We start from the raw sequence: 24,264 nt of genomic DNA on the forward strand, positions 1-24,264 counted from the left end.
TAATTATTTTTGTCATCTGTTTGATGTTTTGTCCGTGTCAATGGTCCTCAGCCTTTTTAATCTCCAAATCCCCCATTTGTCCAAGACAATATTGGAAGACGCTCCTGTCTAAGCTGATTTTTTCCTCTGTATCTGTTGTAATAAAAACTGGTTTAAAAACACTGGTCATTTAATTGTTCCCTGCTGGCAGAAAATGGTCAGTACAGTGTGCAAGAGAGTCAGATGGGTTTAATGTAAAAGGAATCCCACCAAACATGTGATATATGACCCCACTGAATAAATAAACTCTCCTCTTACTAATGAACATGGCATTTAGACTAGACTCATCTTTCAGATTCTCAAGAGACTAAAGCATTAGGTTAAGAATTATGACTTTATAGTCATAGCTTTATAGAATTATATTGTGACAGCTTTAATATTATTGACTTTTCACAATAGACCTCTTATGTTATATAATAATTTATCACTTAATGGGTTAAAAGCATCATGTCACTGACGTGACCAACTTCTGGAACGGAAAAATCCTGGTTGCATTGGATCTTATTGAAATTACTGAATTTCACCTGAGGAAATTTGCAGAACAATGGTAAATGTAACTAGCTTATTTGTTTTATAATGCAGGGGTTTTGCCCCAAAATAATAATGCTGTTGCAGGGCTCCCCATCCTAAAATAAAAAAAGCAACTGTATATTTTCATGAATGAAGAGCTAATTTATAAAGTGAAAAAAAATCAATACAATAAATGTGTATAATATTATTTGGAAAATATTTTTTTTTACTACTGCCTGTAGTTTTGTACTGTTAGACATATTACTTATTTATTTAAATCCATTAGAACTTCCTTGCAACTCCTAGGAGGTCCTTGGGCCCAAATTTGAAAATCCCTGGTATAACTATCAAATAAGGCTTTGTGCAACTTTCCAGAAAAAATACAATAAAAAAAAGATGCTTATAATATCTTGATCGTGTTTACCTGTGCCTTTAAGAGAGCGTCTATAATAAGGAGTGGAAACATAATCCATCTCTGTCTTTCTTTCTTTCTTTCTTTCTTTCTTTCTTTCTTTCTTTCTTTCTTTCTTTCTTTCTTTCTTTCTTTCTTTCTTTCTTTCTCTCTCTCTCTCGTTTTCCAATCGCTTGTCACCAGAGGCAAATAACGGAACCCTTTTGACCGTATATTGTTTGAGAGTTTTACGTTTAAACATTTTGATAGCGTAGTTTGGAAGGAGTTTAGTCCAATAATAACTCTCCGTGTCCACATTTAGGACTCTGAAGTCGCGCACTGTCTCTTTAAGAGGGTTCACCCACCGACCTCCTGTTGATCCGACGGTATTTCCCCACACGTTACTGCCCTTCTGTGTCTCCTGACAGTCTCACAGCGCTTTACTTCATTCATAACGGTTTATTTATTTATTTATTCACTCTTTAAACTTGAAGCTCAAACATGGCAGAGGTAGGGAAAGGAGTCAACGCCGGGAAACTGGCCAGTAATGTCCAGAAGAGGATAACTCGAGCACAAGAGAAGGTAACGTTACGCGTGCTTTCCTCTACTCTCCTTGTATTTGTAACAGTTTTATAGTTTGTTGTTGTTATTTAGTTTGTACATTCAACTGCGGCCTGCTGAATAGCTGTTCTAAGTGTCAAATAATCTGACTCCGTGTTTACTGTAGGAAGAGACTGTAAAACTAACACTTCATATTAAACGTGTGTCATCATCCTCTCTTGCGTAGAAAAGATGGATTTGTTTCTCATTCCAGGAGCAGTTCCTGTTAAAGTTATGTTTGAAACTGATGGGGTCATTTGAGATGAAGTGCTTTAAAGAGCAGCTGTTTGTGACCCAAGCTCTGTTGACATTTGAGTTTTTCTTGCAATTGAATCAACCATTCGTTATTTTATGTTATATTATATTATATGGTAGTGGAGATTGGGGGCTATTTGTCATACTTTTGTACTCCACTAAATATTTGCCAGGTTAAGTTTAATTTATTTTGAAAGTCAGGCACATACCTTAAAGACTAAAGTACAAAAAAAAAAAAAATAAATAAATACATAAATATAATTTCCACTGTCATTTCTCAAGTAAAAATAAATAAAAATACACAAGTTCAATTTAAAGTAAAAAATGTAACGTTTATGGGCATGTTGTCAAATGGGGTAAGTTGTCACATTAGGGAGCTGCTGTTAATGCTGATCTGAGATTAACACCTTTTTTAAATATGAAATTTAAAGTAATAAATAAATAAATAAAGCTTTCTCTTCACTCAGTGTCTGTTTTGTGTTGTAGACTCCACTATATGTAAACAGTAAAATTATTCTGAAAAAAATTAATGAAACAGACAAAATTAAAATTACACACGTGACAACTTGCCCCTTGCTGATTTATGACGAAAAATGTTGTCTATAATCTACCCTCATTATATAGTTGGCACTTGTGATGTGGTATATTTTTTTTTTTTTTTTTTTTTTTTTTTTTTTTGTGCGGTGTTCACTTGTTTAAGGTGTTTGGATTCTTAAAACCCACTGCTAGAGAAAACACACATTTGTGTCACTTTATAATTACTCAACCCTTACAACAACATCCACATGCCCCAACTAGTCTCGCTTTCTTCTGTAACATTTTGTAACACAGAAAAGCTCAGAATGTTCTCTTTAAGATATACTAGGACTTAAAACAGAATGGAATCAGAGATATTCACAAACAACAAAATGAATCCCTGGCTCTCAGGAACATATGGAGCAGTTTGGAAACGGCGATGTTGTGGCACAGTTTAGATCTCAGGGTATGATTGGTGCATCAACACAAACAACCCCCAGCTGAAAGCAGGAGGTACACAGGAAGTGTCATTTCCACGCTAAATGACCTCCCAGACCGCACAGCTGGACACCAGAGCCTTGCACGGTGCAAAAGTGACACGCTTTTGATTTGAGTAGACCAGGGCTATAAGAACTACTTGATAAATTCAGCCAGTGTCTAGGTTTATTTTAGGGTTCTGAGTTAAATATCTGAACTAGCACTAGAATCAGTACAGGAACATCAGAAATCAGTACATTTTAGTCTTTTAGAATACTGATCATTTTTGTTTTAGGTTGTTTCATGCTAAATATAGTTTCGTACTTTTATTATTTCATAAGAAGCTTAGACATCTTGGATAGGAAATTTCTAGGAAAGATAGGTTTTATCATTTCCTGTCCCTATAAACCAAGCACATAACTTTGTAATCATTTAGATGTTAACAAAGAGAGTTAAGAGGTTATTTAGGACCATTGTCTGCTTCTGTGTCTGTGTTCCTCTTCCTGTAGGCCAGGGGCTCTTCTGTTCTGCATGCTAGACTCATGTGTGTAATTCTGAGGTTTCTCATCATTCTCAACATCATCATCAAGTGCTGCATTTAAAAACAGTATCTGTAACAATCAATAAAGTATGAAATTATGCTCATTAATATTTTTGTGTAAAACCTGATAGATTTTTTTTCAGGAGTCCCTTTTTTTTGTATAGAAAGTTCAAAAGAGGTTTTGTAAATCTGAGTGACCTGACTTTAAGGAATGGTTAACCATTTATAATTTAGTTTTCTCCTCATTCCCAATTGATCTGACTTCCTTTCTTGGGTAGAACACAGACTAGATTTTGCTGAATGCTCAGTCTAGCTACTTTGTCGAACCTGCCATGTCTCTGACATGCCAACTTTGACTATGATAGTGTGAGTGAGATTTACATTTACAGGGAATTACAACTTAACTTTTTCTCTGTTCACCGTGAAGAGTTAGCTAGTATCTATCTTCAGAAGACTTAAGTTGGAGAACTGACTACTGTTTATGTTGCTTTAATTATGACAGAATTTGAATCTTTGCATGAACTATCCATTTAATACTTTTATTGGACAGATTGCTTTTGTCCGTAGGCTTTTCAGTGGGCCTAAATATTATTTGTCAACATTTTTTGTTGCATTTAGTGTACATCAGCTGTGTCTGCCTCTTCAGAGTGTAAAAAGCTGGTGAGTGTAAGCCCGCTGATAAGGACTCATGACTGTAATCGTGTGTGTGTGTGTGTGTACATTCCTTCTAAGTGATACGCTGGCCATCAGCATGATTGCTTTGTGGTAAGGTCACAGTCTCTTCCCCCAACCCCCCCCGCCCCCCCCCCCCCCCCCCGAAACTCACTCTTCACTTCTCCTACATCCACCTGTCTGTCATTTTATGGCAGGTCACCCATCCTTTTTTATTTGTATTTTTTTGTGTAGAAACATTCCAGAAGTGTCCAATCGCTGGAGGACAAGAGATGGGTGCAAAGTTACATCCACCCCATTTTCTCAGATTAGAAACCCAAAGGAAGTGTCCTCAGCCTTCCCCTGACCTGTGCTCTGATTGGGCAGGCGACCTGTCAATCAAAAGCTCAAGGATGAGCCACACCCCTCTTCCGCACTCCACCCACACACCTGTCTGTGCTCATAGAGCAACAGAGCAGTGTGTGCATTGGGCTATGAATAACAGTCAGGCTGTAGCTGTGAGCTAATCCCCAGAAACCCCTTGTGGTGTGTGTGAATGCCAACGGCTGTGGTCTGGGGTATTTTGGGGGTTGTAACTGAACACCAGCACACATCGACCAGAATTAAAGACCAAGGGCCTTTATAAAATACAGATGAAGTGACATTTGGTTTATACTTGAGAGAATGCGGTTGCTTGAATGTTTCGCTGACACACACTTAGGAATCTCTCAGCTGCCAGACAAATGTTTGGCACTGGTGTGATCAGAGCTGTATTAATTAAACATGCTGACTCACAAATAGTTTTCCTATAAATGAAAATTTTTCAATCATTTTTCTCATGTCATTCAAAACCCGCATGACTTTTTATCTGTGAAACACAAAAGGAGACAACTTGGAAAATCTTCCTGCTGCTCATATACAGACAAAAAAGCAGTACATATGACTTATGTACTATATTAGTCTTTTAAAGCCATACGAACAGACTGTAATTTAAGCAGTTTTTAGGACACGGACACATTATGCAGCTTCCAATTGAGGAAACATACAGGATGATAAATTAGCTGTTCTCCAATACTTAGTTTCTATTGTAAATCAGAAGAGTACAGAAGCCAGAGCAGAAGTATAACTGAACAAAAGGTGAGAAAGACAGGATATTTTTGTATTTTTCAAAGGAAATGCCTTTGTTTACGGTTATACATTTATTAAGTGCTCTTGGAATAGAACTTCCTTAAGAACATATAATTTGTGGTGCTTTTATAACCCTTCGTGCTTGTGATGGGTCATTAATCAACGATTTTCATTGTGCGTCTATTACATGACAAATGAATAAAAAAAACTCTGGACCCTGGAGGTGAACTAATCATTTATGTTTCTCATAATTTATCTCTGGCTGCATTATAATAATTTCCTAATGTGCAGTATGATCAAAAATGCATGTGGACGTGCTCAAGTTATTTGAATATTGAAAAAATAATATTTTTCCTTCTCTCAGAAGAATAAATGAGTTCATTTAGATGCATGAAATTAATGATGCGTTCTTCCCATCAATGCTGTGTTTGGATGAAGTTGCAGTTTTCCAATAGTTTTCCAATTGTAGCGTATTGCCATTAGCTTACAAGACAAGACGATACAGACCAAAACACTGATACACTAATCAGCCTGATTAAGTTATTTTTTTATTGACCAATAACCATGTCTGCTTGACTCCTAAACAAGACTCAGTATTAACAAAATTTACTGACAGTCATATTAATGGATATTGCTCTATTTCAGAAAATTTCAAGATAATTTTGAGTATTCAGTGAGTGACATATCATCTTCTATCTGATAAATTCTGTATTATTTTATCATACCATTCACCAACCACTTGCTCTCCTGATATCTCGTCAGCTATTGAAAGATTCATGCCGTTCGACCACTAGCTCAGTGAGTACAGTCATATCCAGTGTTCCTGGAAGACCTCTGAGTCAGAGAGAATGCCTTCATCCCTGATCTGCTCTACTGCACAGGGAGCACGGGTCATCATGACACAGATCCAGGCCACTGTATTTTAAGATGTCAGGGGGCTTAAGGGAGGGGTCCTGCTGCAATGCATTCAGGATCAGCTTACAAACACTCCCTGTGCAGTAATACACATTCTTCAAGAAGAGCACAGCTGACACTGCCTTTATTAATATAGGCCAAGAGAAAGCCAGTGAGAGATAAGAGGTTACGGTGATTTCCCCAAAAAGCTTTATTGAATTATTTTGCCTTCTCTGAAGAACCTTCTCTGAAACTTACTGTATTTTTCTATTTAGTGATATCTGACATTTGTTACCAAACAGAATGCACAAGTTTCCTGTTATATGCAGCAATTCATTGAAACTGAGGTAGCTTTTAGTAGTAGAGAAGTGAAATTCCATCTTCCATTAGTCACAGTCCCATCCCAAACTGTTAAGTATATTAGCATTCAGATGGCTAACTTATATTTGTCTTTGCATATTAAACTTTTTAGAAAGCATTTCAAAAAAGAAAAATGTGAGAAATTTCATCCTTTCATCTTGGATCTTTTGACATTATGAAGCAGACGTCATAGGATGTGCTATTCTGTTGTTCATGTCAGGCTGACGGAGACCAATCTCTTTGGATCACAGAGGGCATGGCATGTTTTATGTGCTGCCAGGAGTTGATATGGGGGAGCAGAAGGAAAAGGAAATGACCTCTGAATAAATAGAACCGGATTCAAGCACTACCTCAGACATGTTGGACAGGAAGTAGGGCAATCTAAACGAAAGGAAATGTGCGTAATTAAATATGCTAGGAAATAGTTATGTCTTGTATAATGGAAATTCCTATGGAATAAAAGGACATTGTGCTTTAATCTTTTGGCAGGTGTTTGTATGTGTGCATGGCAAGAAAGTGAAGTGCAGTCAATGACACACTTTCGGGGAACTCATTGTTAGCCTCCATGAATAAGTTTCATTTTTTATGAACAGTAAAAGCATGTCAGTGTGGAACTGATACTGAAATCACCGTTTGTGGTGGCCGGGGATCTAAGATCCTTTTTCTTGCCACCTTTTTAAGACCCACATACACATCTATGCTCTTAAGACTGCACTTTTCATTTGTTTAAGATGAAAATGCATTAACAAATTGTGAATCAGATGAATTCATCAAAAAGTCTATGTCCTAAAAAAAGTTTGATAGTGGCTGAAGAAGTTATTAAAGCAGTAATGTCATGCCGATGATAATTAATCATAATAAACAGGTTCATTAGTTTGACAGAAATGTATATACACATAGCACAGATAATTTGTGTAGAACACATTGACTGTAGGCCTTTCGTTCAGAAGGCGGGGCTTCCTGCAGCATTTTTCAAAACTAAACAAGTGACACGTCTTGGGTTCTATATGTTGGGTTCTATATGTATTCTATATGTGATAAATTCAATATTAATGTGCTGATTTGAGAGGCATGATGCAAATAAACCAGTCTTTTCACAAAATACATTATACTTTCTACTCACCTTAATACATAGTTCTTCATTTGTTTCTTTACATGAATTCAAATGACGTAGAATGTGATTTGTTTTAGCACTTTCACTTATTTTGAAAAATCACTTTTGGTGTTGTCAGATTATGATATTTATAAATTCTCGCCTTGGTCCCCACAAACACAAAGGCTGGCCTGCAAACCAGTAAAGCATAAGTTGTGTACCATATGTGTTTGTATGATGTCGCCTGTGTTGTGTTGCTCTCCGAAAGGTGTTGCAGAAGTTGGGAAAGGCGGATGAAACAAAAGACACAGCATTTGAGGAGGAAGTGGTCAAATTCAATAAGCAGCTGGTAAGAGCCTTAAACCTTCACCCTCTCTGACCCCCTCCTTAATATACACCATGCCTTGACATTTGACCTCAAACCCTCATCGTAGTTCTTAAATATCTAGTGGTGGTTTCTTTTCTCTGATCTATATCTGCAGGCTGATGGCACCAAATTGCAGAAAGACTTGAAGGCATATATGGCGGCAGTGAAAAGTAAGACTCTTAATTGTGTGTCTGTGTATATATTATGATAAAAGAGATCACAGAGGGTTTAATTAACATTTACTCATCCTCATGTTGTTCCAAACCTGTATGACTTTCAGTCTACTGTGGAACCCAAAAGAATATATTTTGGTAACCATTGACTTTCACTGTGTGAACAAAAACGCAGACATTATTCAAAATATATTTTTTATGTTCCGTAGAAGAAAGAAAGTCATAATGTTGGCACGCTTGATCTACCAAGCTCCAAAAATGTCAAAAAGCACCATAAACACTATATTCCAAATCTTAAAGGAAGCATTTTCATTTACGGATGAACTGCCACTTTAACCATTGGTAGTGGTAGTAGATTAAAGAAATGTAAAGTAAGCAGACAGACTTTTACAGCAGACTCTTGTGTGCTCCCCTAATGCACAACCCCGTCGCCTCAGCTTCCTCCCCAGTGCCCACAGCAGTTCTCACTTCTCTAAAAGATGTGTGTTTGGTTGAGTGATTGAGCAGTCATCTGTTTCAATGTGACTGGCTCTTAGCTGACTTGTTTTTTGTTTTTTGTTGGTTCCCGCAGCCATGCACGAGTGTTCAAAGCGGCTACAGGACTGTCTGGCAGAAATGTACGACCCCGAGTGGTTTGGCAAAGAGGAGGTGGACTCCATCGCAGAGGTGTGTAAGGATGACACTGGCAGAGCAAAACACTCTGTCTGGATTGTGTGACATTAGTGTTTTCAGTGTGAAAAATCTCATAGGAAAGGAAAATCTCTTTAATATGTCAGTTGTTTCTTCTTAAGCCTCTTGTTTCTCACATGCTATTCAAAAGGCCCACAGTAACCTTAAATGTGTCTCTTGTAGAGTTTCAGAAGAGCCAGAGGAAAATGTTAATGATCACAGGAGACTAGATTCAGTTTAATCAAGTCTCATACTTATCCCAGATGTGCTAAGATACCAAAATCTGCCAGCATTTGAATGGGCCTATACTCTACCATTCAAAAGTTTAAGGGCAGGTTTTTTTTGTTTTGTTTTTTATGTGAGAGAAAATAATTATCACAGTTTCCACAAATATATCATGCAGCAAAACTGATCCAAATAAAATAATTATTGAGCAACAAATCAGCATATTAGAATGATTTCTGAAGGATCATGTGCCAACGAAGCCTGAAGGAATGATGCTGAAAATTCAGCTTTACCATCACAGGATTAAATTACATTTTAAAACATATTAAAATATAAAACAGTTTGTAACACTGTAACGTTCATAGTCACGGAAGAAGGAGGCGGGAACATTTAAACAAAAACTTTAATAATAAAATGAACACAAAAGAGCACGACAGCCCCATGAGAATGAATGCCGTGCACAAACAGAAACAAAACACAAAATAAAATCCAGGCCTGGTCGTCTCTCGAGCTACACTGGTGACACACCTCACTCCATTCCCACGGCTCTCGGCCCCGCCCCTCTCGTCACACAGTTATTTTAAATTCTAATAATATTTCACAATATTATAGTTTTCCTTGGAGAACATAAGAGATGTCAAAAACATTTTTACAACTCTAACCAACCCCAAACTGAAGTGTATAGTTTCATTCTTAATCCCACAAATGAAAATATTCTAAAAATGTAGTCACCCTCAGTCAGGCTGTCTAAGATGTAGTTCAAACAGCTGATAAAAACTAAACAAAAGTGTGGATTATTATGTTTATTTTTATTTTATCAGCTGTATGGACTCTCATTCTGATGGCACCCTTTCACTGCAGAGCATCCATTGTAGCAAAAATGATGTAATACTAAATTTCTCCAAATCTGTATCAATAAAGAAACAAACTCCTCTACATCTTGGATGACCTGAAGGTTAGTAAAATCAAAAAAATTAATCTGCAAATTGATTGTGTTTTCTACATTTCTTTGGTTTGTTCCACTCACCCATCCCTCTGTGAGTAAAGGAGATGATAGAGAAAGAAATGGATAATAATCTGGAGGTAAACATGACAGTCTACTCTAGAGCCGCTGCTGATGATGCTAGAGTAGTGCTACTGCAGTGAACTCTGTTTTAGAATAGTTCTGTACACATATATTTAGACTTTTGTTCTCAGTGGTTTGTCAGTGTGTGTGTGTGTGTGAGAGAGAGAGAGAGAGAGCGTGAGAGTATGTGTCTTGCTGTACGTGTCTGATTATATTTGTTTTATAGGACACTGACCTCCTGTGGCTAGATTTCCACCAGAAGCTTGTGGACAGTGCCCTCCTTTCCATGGACACATATTTGGCTCAGTTTCCAGACATGAGGGTTTGTTTCTTCTTTAATAAGTGGTACATGCAAGCATTTTAACATTTACAGGAACTATTCAGTGATTTTATTGCTGTCCAATTTCAGTATGTCTGTTTTTTTTCCCCCATGTAAAAATTCCCAGCTCAATTACCTACTGTTTTTTTGACAAACACCAAGGTTGTGTGGTAATTTAATTGCAGTGTGAATCCACATCTCTGTGTTTACAAGAAGGGATCAGACGAAAAGTGGTTTTGTAAATGTCTTTTGATCGCTGCCAAGCACCGTACAGTAATGGTTGTGCTTTGTGGTAATGTGCATGCATTTTAAATATGGACACTTTTATTACTGAAATGCTGGAAAATGTTTACAAGGATTTTATTTCATCACAGTTCCACTACATAAAATAGGAGCTGTTAAAAAAAAGAGAACAAAATCATGTATACTTTTACAAATGGGATGCACCAATAAGATTAATATTTTTCTTTTTTGGTTGATAACGAGTTTAAAAACAGCTATTGGCTGATTGGTAAATAATGTTTGCGTTTACTTATTTTTGCTAATTTCCACATTTTCAAAATAATTTATAATTTGAAAGGTAAAATGCAAGACAGAAAGCCATTTAATCTATAATGCATCGATTATCCTATTTTTAAAACACTTCTTCAAAAATATTTAAATAAAAAAATCATAAATAGAGAAATTATTGTCCTGTCATTAAATTAAATACAAGCAATCAAATCAATAAGAGACATGTTTATAGTGGACAATAATATGACTGACCACATAAACAGCTTAGTTGTAGCTAGGGTTGGGTATCGATTGGTTTTTTTTATGATACCGGTGCCAAAGCCATACATTTAAAATGGTACCAGTGCCGAAATGGTGCCTGAATCGATACCGTATTTTCCGGATTATAAGTCACACTTTTTTTCATAATTTGGCTGGTCCTGCGACTTATAGTCAGGTGCGACTTATTTATCAAAATTAATTTGACATGAACCAAGAGAAATGAACTAGAAGAAATGAACCAAGAGAAAACATTACCGTCTACAGCCACGAGAGGGCGCTCTATGCTGCTCAGTGCTCCTGTAGTCTACACTGAAGACATAGAGCGCCCCCTTGCGGCTGTAGACGGTAATGTTTTCTCTTGGTTCTTGCTTCTAAATAAATGCGACTTATAGTCCAGTGCGACATATATGTTTTTTTCCTCATCATGACGTATTTTTGGACTGATGCGACTTATACTCAGGTGTGACTTATAGTCCGAAAAATACGGTACTTAAAAAAAAAAGAGCCTCCTCCCAAAAAAAACAAACCATGGACTTCAAAGGTGTGGTTCACTGAAAAAAAATTCTAATTTGGTTGTTCTAAACCTGCATAAAGTTTTTTCTTCTGCCTAACACAAAGAAAGATACTTTGAATGTGTCTCAACTAAACAGCTGATGGTTGTAACTTCCGTAGTAAGGATAAAAAAAAAATACTTTCAGAGTCATTGGGGACCAGAAACTGTTTGGTTACCCACATTGTTTAAAGTATTTTCTTTTATGTTCAACAGAAGAAAGAAATTATTACAGGTTTGGGACAACTTGTGGGTGTGTAAACGATGACACAAATAAAATTTTTGGGTGAACCGTTCCTTTAAGTCAGACAGTCTACCGTGCACAACTGAAATACCTCTCTGCAAACTGCGCTTTCATAAATAGTTACTGGATGGACAAATTGATAACTTTCCCATTCAGCCCTACATCTGGAGGGTCGTGTGTTCAAAGGGCAAATGTTAGCTCTAGATGTTTTAAACCAGGCAGTTTGTTTACCGAAGTATTGTAAAATGTATTCATAAAAATAACTGCACAGATATTATAATCCTAACCCCAATCTATTGATAAACAAAAAATGGCCTAGCGATGCCCATGCTTCTAACGTCCATTTCGGAGAACCAGGACAAATATTTCAGTCATTCGCTCAGGCATTAAGTGGGACCAAAATGAGGCACTGACATCTGTGTTCTGATTCGGTTCTAGTACATACCGGTTGCATTGGTACTGGTGCCATATTGGCACCGGTTTTCGGTACCCAACTCTAATTGTAGCATCATCATAGTGTATCAACGATGTTCCATGCAAATTTATTTATTATTGCTCAAATAGGGCTTTACACTGAAGTATGGTTCTGGCCATATCTAGATACCAGCATGCAGATGCATTACATAGCTAGAACCCTCTAGCAACACACACAACCTTATAACAACACGCTGGGAACCATTTTACAGCCATTGACTATTTACCGTAGTTAGTTACTGCTGTGTTAGATGGACTTGTGACTCTTTCTCCCTCTGCAGGCTCGCATCGCTAAGCGCGAGAGGAAGCTGGTAGATTTTGACAGTGCCAGACATCATTTTGCTTCTATACAGAAAAGCAAGAAAAAGGATGAGGCCAAAATTGCCAAGGTACCGGATGCTCGTTCCAGCTTGTTAATGTATGCTGTACTGTCTGGCTTTTTGTCCCTTGTTAACTAACCAACTTATCGCTATAACAATACGTAATTCATGTATTGCATTCAGTTTATATGCTTGAGTTAGTGTATGTATATTAGTGCATTTGCATGAGTTGTTATCTTGCTTGATGAGATTTGTGTGAGCTAACTCCAGCACTCGAGTGTGTTTGTCGCTGTCCTCTCTGTCACCGTCTCTCGCTGCACGTCTAGCTTCTGGCTCTGGATAAGGCTGCTCCCGGCTGGGCTCAGGGAATAATCACAGCACACCAAATCGCTCAAACTAACCTCTCGAGAAGCCAGGTGACTCATCTGTCACTCAGCCTGTAAACCCTCGCTTAATCTGCATAACCCCACCCACCCACTCACTGACCACACCCACTCACTGCGTGGCTTCCTCATGTTCTTTCATTGATGAATAGAAAGTTTAAAACAACAGCATTTATTTTGCAGTCTTCACTTTTCACTTCAAATTGATTTAATGAATCTTAGCTGAATACAATTATGACCCTAAACTTTTAAACAGTAGAATAGTTCTCTAAAGAAAATATTTTACTCACCTACAATTCACCTAGACCTACAATAAGCAACTCTACAGAAGACAACAGTGTCATTAAATAAAGGACTTTGGTTATATTGTAGTACACAAGTGTTTTTGTTATACAGTACAAAGTAATACAGTTTGAAATGAAATGCGGTGAGTAAATATTTGATGTTTGTTTTAAATGCTTTCTGCAGGTTCCAGTAGAAAGGAATCAGATCACAGAGTTCATTTGTCCACAGTCTATTCATGCACAGTCTTTGTATATGTATTTTCATAAATTACACTGGGTTTAGCCTAATGACCATGTGTGTTGGTGTGTTTGTGTGTGTTTAGGCTGAGGAAGAGTTAGGCAGAGCTCAGAAGGTATTTGAGGAGATCAATTATGATCTCCAGGAGGAACTTCCCACCCTGTGGGACAGGTAATAACCAGCTATTCATCCTGAAATGATCTCTGTTTATCTCTCTTATTCATCTTATAGGAAAAGTTCATCTAAAAATGAAAAACCTTCACATTGTTCTAAACTTTATGTGCTGCTGTTATTTTTTTCTGTGGAACACAAGGGGATAATTTTGTAATATTTTTCTATGTAATAACAATTTGAAGTGATCACATCTGACAAGCTACAAAAAGGACAACAATACAAACTGAGAAGAAAACTTACATTTTTGTCCTATATTTCTGTTCCTCACACTAAGCTACCTTTATTTGATTAAAAAGAGTAAAAAAATTAATATTGTGAAATATTTTTACATTTTGAATTAACTGTTTTGTCATTTATTTTTAATGAAGTCTTTTTTATTTAATGCATTCTTGCTAATTAAAAGTGTACTTTTTTCAATAAATAGGGTCTTATTGACCCAAACTGTTGACCTCTATTGGCTTAAGACATGCAATATAACATGAGTCCTGTTTTTAGGAAACCTTTTCCACAGAAAAAACAGCTGCTTTATTTGAATCATGAGACATGCATAATGATACATTCACATCATGAAAAGTACATAACAGATGTTAATTTGTCGTTTTCTCTTTCTCTCTGCAGTCGTGTTGGCATCTATGTTAACACATTCCAGAGCGTTGCCGGCCTGGAGGAAAAATTTCACAGAGACATGGGCAAAGTGAGCCAATGATAAGAGACTTATTAACATGGGATAAATGAGATTATTGTCGTTGGTTACCAGGGTATGTTGCACTCTCTCACACACAGCTGAACCACAATCTGAGTGATATTATGACCAAACTGGAAGAGCAGCGTCTAGCCAAGTGAGTGCTTTTATCTTGGGAAATTTCCTGTCTGTATAGACACTTCTTCTTTCCTGTAGTTTAGCACACAGATGTGCGACGTCTTGTTTTCCTTGTAAATTAAACCAACGCTCCCCAAAACAATCCACAGAAAAAGTGTCCCGACAGCAAGCACTGGGAAGAGGTAACAACTCCTCTGTTTTATGTGTGTGTTTATGAAACATTAATTGCATTAAAGATGCACTTCAACCAGGTTATTTACACCATGCTCTCTCGTCTCATATAATGTCTTGTTTTGGTGTGTAAATCTTTTTAATGATTTGAGAAATTCAGCTGATTTATTTTTTACATGGAAGAAAAACCAATGTTTTGGCTTTCTGAGAAACATTAGTTTTTCTCTTGAAGCATATGTTTTTCCTCCATTTGTAAAATAAAACAAAAAATAGAATTTTTGGTGCAAATCACGGCTGAATTATTAAAAAAGCACTAACACTTGTTTGTTATTGAAAAGTACTACTTGCATGGGGCTGTGTGTACATGCTCACACAAAAATTGGACTGCATGTCTGGAATGTCTGTGAAATGCAGTAATTGTGCATGGTAGTGATTTCAACCGATCTGCCTGCAGTATTAACACTGATCTCTGCTTCCACCTAGTGAACTATTTCAGTTAAGACACTCATGAACGTGTAATGCCAAGTGGAGTATCTATTTATGTTTTTTATCATGCAGTGAAGAAGCAGCCAATCACAACCTCTCAGAGTCAGCGTCAGACGCCCCTAAATCACCAGCAAAGGTACTGTGAGAGAGCTGATGATATTATGTGCTCTATATTATGCTTATGTGTTTGATTTGTTTGTTTATAATGTCTTACTACTGTATGAAACTAAAGTAGCGGAAATAAAACCAAGCCCTTTTTTATACATTTATACATCATACATTGCAATGGGGTTTAAATAGGTTTTTAAATAAGTGATGAATCTCCTGAAAGGAGAGAATATTGTTGTTTTTTTTTGTCCTAAAAAGAAACTGGACATAAGCATGTGAATACGAATTATTTATATACTATTATAGTAGTTAATCATATTTTTAAATTTTTTGTTTTATTTTAATTTTAGTTTAAGTTTTAGGAATTTTGTTATGTGCTATTGTTCTTTTTAATAGTTCTATTTAGCTTTCATTTATGTTTAAGCTTTAGTTTCAGAGCTCAAAATGTAGTTTTTTTTTTGTCAATAACATTTATAAAAAGTTAGGTTTTTCACATGAAATTCATTATTTTATTTCAGCTTTTTGTTATTTAAGCTATTTATTTGTATTATTATTATATATATATATATATATATATATATATATATATATATATATATATATATATATATATATATTATTATTATTATTATTATTATTATTATTATTATTATTATTATTTTTTTTTTTTTTTTTTTTTAGTTTTAGTTTTAGTTGTAGTTAACAATAACAACGATAACTGCCTTACAAACTCAAAGCATGTTACACACATAAAAAGCTAACAATAAGTACTTCTGATTTGGTGTTTTAACCCTCAGTGTGTTATGTATTTTCCTTCTGCTTGTGTGTATCTGCATGTGTGTGTTGGTGTGGCAGTCCAGAGAAGGACCGCCGGTGTCACGGCCGCCCAGGCCGGCTTCATCTCAGGAGGTGAATCAGGACAACACCATTAACCCGCTTGAAGATGCAGTGGTGCCTGACATTAACAGTTCAACCCAGCCACAGGTCAGAGGTCAAATGACTCCCTCCTCTGCTTATAAGCACTCTCTTCCTGGCTTCATCTTCGTTTCATTTATAAATCATCTCCATCCTTAATTAGCACATACAACCTCCATTTTCACCCTAAAAGTGACTTGTCACCGTATTATTAACTGAAGTATCACTGGTTCTCGAGTTTGTCAGCATTACCATCTTCTGTTCCTGTAAACCAGTGATTCCACAGAATACCTTCACTGCTGAAGTAAAGCTGGTGTTTTGTGCTGTGCACAGCAGTGTAATGGTCCAGCAGTGTGCAGTGTGCTGGATTTAGATCTGAATTCAGCGCTGCTCCAGCTCACCAGCTGTGGGTCAGAGGGCAGGAAGGGTCAGGATGGCAATGGGTAAAGGTCACAGTTCACAGTCATGCAAAACCATTGCTGAATTTGGGACCCCATACTGCTCTTACTATTTCTTCTATGGAAATATATAGTAAAAGTAGTAAGAGTAGTATGCTAGTATGCAGTTCTGAATTCAGCACATGCTGTCATCTAAGATGCTTACAACAGCTCGGCCTCTTGAATTTTGAAGTGGACTGAAATTTCTGCATGTTTCCCCTTCAGGGGCGTAGTTTATGGGGGGGGAGGTAACCCCCCCAATATTCAAATCCATCAGTTACAACCCCCCCAATATTTCAACTTGAAAATCACAGTAGATCAAATGAAAAATAGAATATGAAAAAATAGAATTCATTTATTTTGTAAAAATAATTTTGTTCCTAATCAAATATGAGTATGTCATAATAAATCAGACAAAAAATACTCCCCCTCCATTGAACCGATTGGTAACGCCCAACCAATGAGTCGCACTTACACCAAAACAAGCGAGTGGTGTTTGAATGGGAGAGCACACGGTTAATGTTAACGCCAAAAATGAAAAGAAGCGCTGCACAGCGGACTATATTTAACTGCTGGTCAGAGAGGGATGCAAAAAAAATAAAGCATGTACAGAGAATGAGATATGAGAATATTGTGTAATAGTTAGTACACACCACATATATTTTTATCTAGCTAATCCTTTGCAATATATTTAGCTATAACTATCAGTATAACAAGTTACCAAAGCAGCTGTTTTGCTAGTATATTTTTCAATAGTGTCTGTAATTATCAACGACAAAAGTATTCACATCGGTGTTTGTTTTCTTACTAAATTAATCTGACTTTTGAACGAATTGGATGAATTAACGATTTAAGTGGCTAACTCATTAAAACAGTGAAACACTGCCGCCTACTGGCGGTTTCAATACTTAATTTCTTTCTTTTGATAATCTCTACTATGTTAGAATTTTATGAATGATGATTATACACAAATTTCATAACGTTATGAGGTGTATAATCTCTTAACATGTTTTTATAACAGATTCGAGGTAAATATAGCTGCAGGGTAGAAAAGTCAGCAGAGGGAGAGGAGGAGCAGGTGATCAGGTGAAGAAGATGCCATTCAATCAATAAAATAAAATAGGAAAGAGTATAGAAAAACAGCAGCTTTTTAAAGTTAGGGTATACATTAATGCCTTTAATGTTTTAAAGATGTGTTTCCCTTGGAATGTAAAAATCTTAAAATAAATGTCTGAATGTTGTCTCTTTCATATTTGTATATGTTGAATTTGTAATCAGTTAAAGCATGTTGCCAGATAGATAGATAGATAGATAGATAGATAGATAGATACAACCCGAATTCCGGAAAAGTTGGGACGTTTTTTAAATTTTAATAAAATGAAAACTAAAGGAATTTCAAATCACATGAGCCAATATTTTATTCACAATAGAACATAGATAACGTAGCAAATGTTTAAACTGAGAAATTGTACACTTTTATCCACTTAATTAGCTCATTTAAAATTTAATGCCTGCTACAGGTCTCAAAAAAGTTGGCACGGGGGCAACAAATGGCTAAAAAAGCAAGCAGTATTGAAAAGATTCAGCTGGGAGAACATCTAGTGATTAATTAAGTTAATTGATATCAGGTCTGTAACATGATTAGCTATAAAAGCTTTGTCTTAGAGAAGCAGAGTCTCTCAGAAGTAAAGATGGGCAGAGGCTCTCCAATCTGTGAAAGACTGCGTGAAAAAATTGTGGAAAACTTTAAAAACAATGTTCCTCAACGTCAAATTGCAAAGGCTTTGCAAATCTCATCATCTACAGTTTATAACATCATCAAAAGATTCAGAGAAACTGGAGAAATCTCTGTGCGTAAGGGACAAGGCCGGAGACCTTTATTGGATGCCCGTGGTCTTCGGGCTCTCAGACGACACTGCATCACTCATCGGCATGATTGTGTCAATGACATTACTAAATGGGCCCAGGAATACTTTCAGAAACCACTGTCGGTAAACACAATCCGCCGTGCCATCAGCAGATGCCAACTAAAGCTCTATCATGCAAAAAGGAAGCCATATGTGAACATGGTCCAGAAGCGTCGTCGTGTCCTGTGGGCCAAGGCTCATTTAAAATGGACTATTTCAAAGTGGAATAGTGTTTTATGGTCAGACGAGTCCAAATTTGACATTCTTGTTGGAAATCACGGACGCCGTGTCCTCCGGGCTAAAGAGGAGGGAGACCTTCCAGCATGTTATCAGCGTTCAGTTCAAAAGCCAGCATCTCTGATGGTATGGGGGTGCATAAGTGCATACGGTATGGGCAGCTTGCATGTTTTGGACGGCTCTGTGAATGCTGAAAGGTATATAAAGGTTTTAGAGCAACATATGCTTCCCTCCAAACAACGTCTATTTCAGGGAAGGCCTTGTTTATTTCAGCGGGACAATGCAAAACCACATACTGCAGCTATAACAACAGCATGGCTTCGTCGTAGAAGAGTCCGGGTGCTAACCTGGCCTGCCTGCAGTCCAGATCTTTCACCTATAGAGAACATTTGGCGCATCATTAAAAGAAAAATACGTCAAAGATGACCACGAACTCTTCAGCAGCTGGAAATCTATATAAGGCAAGAATGGGACCAAATTCCAACAGCAAAACTCCAGCAACTCATAGCCTTAATGCCCAGACGTCTTCAAACTGTTTTGAAAAGAAAAGGAGATGCTACACCATGGTAAACATGCCCCGTCCCAACTATTTTGAGACCTGTAGCAGAAATCAAAATTGAAATGAGCTCATTATGTGCATAAAATTGTAAACTTTCTCAGTTTAAACATTTGCTATGTTATCTATGTTCTATTGTGAATAAAATATTGGCTCATGTGATTTGAAAGTCTTTTAGTTTTCATTTTATTAAAATTTAAAAAACGTCCCAACTTTTCCGGAATTCGGGTTGTAGATAGGAAGAAATAAATTATCCAATAACAATACACATAAATGTTTTTTTTTTTTGAAAAAAATAACGGGCAGCATACAACGTTCAACCCCCCCAATGTTCAAACCAAATCTACGCCCTTGTTCCCCTTTGAGTTTTGGGGAACTGAAATGCCACTTTGGTTCAGCATGCAACACATTAACTGCTCGCATGCTATGCATGTGAACTTGATTCCTACTAGTTCCAAAAGAAAAATTCCAGGGACAGAAAAAAATAAATAATACAAAACATAAATGAATAAAACCTACACTACTATTCAAAAGTTTGGGGTCAGTATGATTTCTTTAAACAAAATAAATAATTTTATTGAGCAATGATGCTTTTGAAATCTTTGTTCATAGATTCCTGAAAAATGTCACCGTTTCCAAAAAAAATATTATGCAGGACAACATGGATAAAAATGAGAAATGTTTCTTGAGCAGCAAATCAGCATATTAGAATGATTTCTGAAGGATCACGTGACACTGAAGTAATGATGCTGAAAATTCAGCTTTGCATTACATGAATAAATTACATTTAAAATATATTCACATAGAAAATAGTTGTTTAAAAATAATAATAGTATTCAAAATATTAAGGTTATTCTGTATTTGTTTATATAAATAATAATGCAGACTTGGTGAGCACAAAAGCGTTCAAACCCCAAACATTTGAATGGTAGTGTATAAAAATATGTAGGCAAATTTTACTTTGCTCTCAGCTACTAATTGTATTATACTCTCAGCTCTGTTTGACACATTTTACCATGATTATATTCACTCCACTGAATTACATCATTTCCCTCCTAAAATCTCAGCAAAAATGCAGTCTTTAGATTCTGTCTGGGCTTATTCATTGTGAATATTACTGTATATTAATTTTCTCCTTACTCCTGTACATGGTGTTCCAGTATCCACTTCACCTTTAACGAATGCTTTCTTCTCATGCTTGCTGTAATAAAACTATTATAAGCTCCTGTCAGTGGGGTTTATGAGAGCTCTCTTCCTACTGTCATGGTGATAGACGTACTTTGCATTCTTATTATTGTATTATTATATTTGTGCTGCCTCATGGAAGGAGGCTTCATGGGAGGTAAGAAGACCTTGTGCTGTGATGGATCAGGTCTCTCTTGACATCTTGTGGTCTGATTGATCATGGCAGAGGGTTGCACTCAAAGAGACAGAAATAACCATTTGATGGGGCTTTTGGGTGAAATTCTTCTACAGTCTTTGAAATGACAAATTAGAAAGAAAAGCACACACAAACAAACAAACAAACAGACATTCAGCAGAAGTTAGCCCGCATCCAGTAGTTTTAATAGTCATAGTATGTCTCATGTTCAGCCAAGTCAGCTCAGTTGATTTGTGAGCTGAAAACAGACGTCCATTACAGACACAAGAACAAAGTTATATCTTAATATAGACAAGAAAAAATACTATGCACAGTTTGCTTAACTCAGGGGTTTACGTGCACCTCTATTTAGGTTTGTGTTTGTGTTTGTTTCAATCTTGCTAGCTGGTGAATTATATAATTACAGATTTCACTCGGTTTTTGGTCAAGGTCAAGGTAAAACTGAAAATTAAGTAAAAACTAAAACTGAAATAAAAAATAAATGAAACCTAATCAATAATAAATGAAATAAACAAAAATGAATAAAGACATAACAAAATTTAACTAAAATTGAAAGTCTTAAAATAAAGGTTAATTCAAAATATTAAAAAAAAACACTACAAATAATACAAAAATAACCATTTTGGGGGTTTAGAATGAACTGTAATTCACCTCTCTTCTTCATCTTTTCCTTCATTTATTCAATTTTTTTGTGAATTATTTGCACCTTTTGCCATCTATTTTACCTCCCAAAATCCAACAAACAATCCTGGCGACCCTTCCTCCCCATCCCATCCTGATCAGACCCCTGCTGCAGACCCCTCCCAGCAGTGGGACTCGAATGAAGAAGCTACCACACAGACTTACAGCCGCAGCCGTATGAGGCTCCTCAGTGGGAGGATGAGGTCGCTTCTGCTGTACAGCTGTATGAAGCTCCCCGCTGGGATGAGCAGGACAGTGTGTCTGCGCTGTCAGGCTGGGAGGACGATGGTGTGGAGCGCTGGGGCGAGGAAGGGTCCCAGGTAGTGCAAATACAAACTGGGGCAGTGGTGCGGCTCAGGCTTGGGAGGCGGAGTCAGAGCTGCCTCAGTGGGAGGAGCTTCAAAGTGTAAGAGGAACAAGAATCATTTAGGTTGTATTGTGGAGTAATGTCATGGAGTTAGGATGGCTCAGAAGTAGACCGGTTGTTCTGTGGGTGTGGAAGGTTCCCACTGTGGTCATGCTAAATGTCCGTTTTGGTATCAATTTCTTGATAAGGTGTAATTAAGGTGTTTCTCTTTATTCTTTGTGTTTAGAATGAAGCGCCAACAGTGACAAATGGTTCATCAGATGCAGAGCTTCCTCCATCTGTTCTCTATAAGGTGAGATGCACTGAAAACCCAAGATCCCAAATCTTTACAATGGTCGTTTATATTATATTATATTATATTATATTATATTATATTATATTATATTATATTATATTATATTATATTATATTATATTATATTATATTATATTATATTATATTATATTATATTATATTATATTATATTACGATATCACTGTATTTTACTGTATTTTGACAAAACAAACGCAACCTTTATACATGTCAGATTGATTAATTGTAATTAATCACATCCAAAAATAAAAGTATGTTTTTACATAAGATCTGTGTGTGTACGGTGTATATTTATTTGTATATATAAATACACACGTGTATATTTAAGAAATATATGTAGTATATATTAATATTTATGTATAATATAAATCTTATATAAATATTTCATATATTGTATTGCATTTATATATGCATATAACAAATATACACAGCATACACATATTTGACCTTGGACCACAAATCCAGTTTTAAGTGTCAGTTTTTCAAAATTTAGATTTATACAACATCTGAAAGCTGAGTAAATAATCTTTCCATTGATGTATGGTTTGTTAGGATAGAACAATATTTGGCCGAGATACAACTATTTGAATATCTGGAATCTGAGGGTGCAAAAAAATCTAAATATTGAGAAAGTCGCCTTTAAAATAAAATTGTCCAAATGAACTATGAAGTTTTAATATATTTACGGTAGGAAATTTAAAACATTTCCTCATGGAACATGATCTTTACTTAATATCCTAATGATTTTTGGCATTAAAAAAATCTATAATTTTGACCCATAACAATGTATTGTTGGCTAATGCTACAAATATACCTGAATTTTCAGCATATTACTCAAGTCTTCAGTGTCACATGATCTTCAGAAATCATTCTTATATACTGATTTGTTGCTCAAGAAACGTTTCTTATTACTGGTAAAAAAAAAGCAAGTTCTGCTTAATATAATATATCTTATTAATATTATAATATATAGTAATGTAATACAAACGGCTTGTTTTGTTAAAAAAAATAGCTTCTCTATACTTTTTTATTCTGTCTTATTTGTTTTCTTTTTTCGTTTATTATACAATTAACAAAAAAGGCCTCCAACACTAGCTTACTCTGTTCTTTTTCTAATCTATCCATTTATTTTTATTACATAATTAAACATTATACATGTACTGGGATAAGCTAACTGAGACTTGTCATAGCACTTACATTTCATTGATCTTTGGTTGATTTTGATTGCTTCTATTGTCCTCATTTGTAAGTCGCTTTGGATAAAAGTCTCTGCTAAATGACCAAATTTAAAGGTAATATTTTTTTCAGGATTCTTTTGATGATTAGAAAATATACACACACACACACACACACACACACAGAGAGAGAGAGAGCGTTTAGAGAGAGATATATACATAGAGAGAGAGAGAGACAAAGAGAGAGAATTCACTAACATGATCTTTGGTAGGTGAAAGTGATGCATGACTACGGAGCAACAGACAGTGATGAACTTGATCTGAAGGCTGGTGACATTGTGCTTGTGCTTCCCTTTGCCAACCCAGATGAACAGGTCAGTCATGGCACCAGTGTTTAGATTTGCATACACACTCACATACAAAGGGACAATGACTCATCGTCTTTTTGTTTGTGTGTGCAGGATGACGGCTGGGTAATGGGCGTAAAAGAGTCACACTGGCTTCAGAATAAAAACCTCCTAGCTAAAGGAGTCTTCCCTGAAAACTTCACCCAGAAACTGTGAGCGGAACAGCCCTCTCAGAATCACCTACTCTCATACTTTGTTTCCTCACCACTTTACTGTAACATTTTTTATAAAACATCTTCAAAAAAACAAGGGCTTCTCAAGCAAAAAGAAAAAAGAAGAAGCTCTATTCTATATACTGTGGTCATTTGGGGTAAGAATAAACAATAAAAGGTATTAGATGATATTTGCAGCAGCATGCTTTACACAATGTCATGGAGTAGTATGGGCCATGTACACACTGCAGCCAAACTCACTTGTCAGTTCATCCCTTAAAGCCTAATCCTGATCTGTCCACACAGTTCAGTTATTTACAGGAGTGACAACCACATTTATAAAACTTCTTTGCAGTTTGTATACAACTGAAGAGAACAACTAGATGTTAATGATGTATTTAAACTAGATATGTCACTCTGCTTTATGCACAGTGCAA

At 36.2% G+C, this 24,264-nt stretch overlaps 1 protein-coding gene across 4 annotated transcripts; it reads left to right on the forward strand.

Moving 5' to 3' along the window:
* The first annotated feature begins 1,129 nt into the window (after positions 1–1,129).
* LOC132161545 (myc box-dependent-interacting protein 1-like) lies at positions 1,130–24,018 on the forward strand. 4 transcript variants are annotated; one of them, XM_059571674.1, is made up of 15 exons: positions 1,130–1,522; positions 7,724–7,804; positions 7,938–7,992; positions 8,567–8,661; positions 10,182–10,277; positions 12,598–12,705; positions 13,627–13,712; positions 14,334–14,409; positions 14,499–14,554; positions 14,685–14,717; positions 15,265–15,328; positions 16,156–16,284; positions 22,008–22,073; positions 23,541–23,642; positions 23,730–24,018. In XM_059571674.1, exons 1-15 carry the CDS (start codon positions 1,442–1,444, stop codon positions 23,829–23,831), a joined length of 1,230 nt encoding a protein of 409 aa, XP_059427657.1. In that variant the 5' UTR covers positions 1,130–1,441; the 3' UTR covers positions 23,832–24,018. The 4 variants fall into 4 exon arrangements, with proteins under 4 accessions (XP_059427657.1, XP_059427659.1, XP_059427658.1 ...); XM_059571676.1 differs by lacking the exon at positions 16,156–16,284; XM_059571675.1 differs by lacking the exon at positions 14,685–14,717.
* The last annotated feature ends 246 nt before the right edge of the window (positions 24,019–24,264 follow it).

Source organism: Carassius carassius, chromosome 17 (assembly GCF_963082965.1).
Source record: "Carassius carassius chromosome 17, fCarCar2.1, whole genome shotgun sequence".
Lineage (NCBI taxonomy): Eukaryota > Metazoa > Chordata > Actinopteri > Cypriniformes > Cyprinidae > Carassius > Carassius carassius.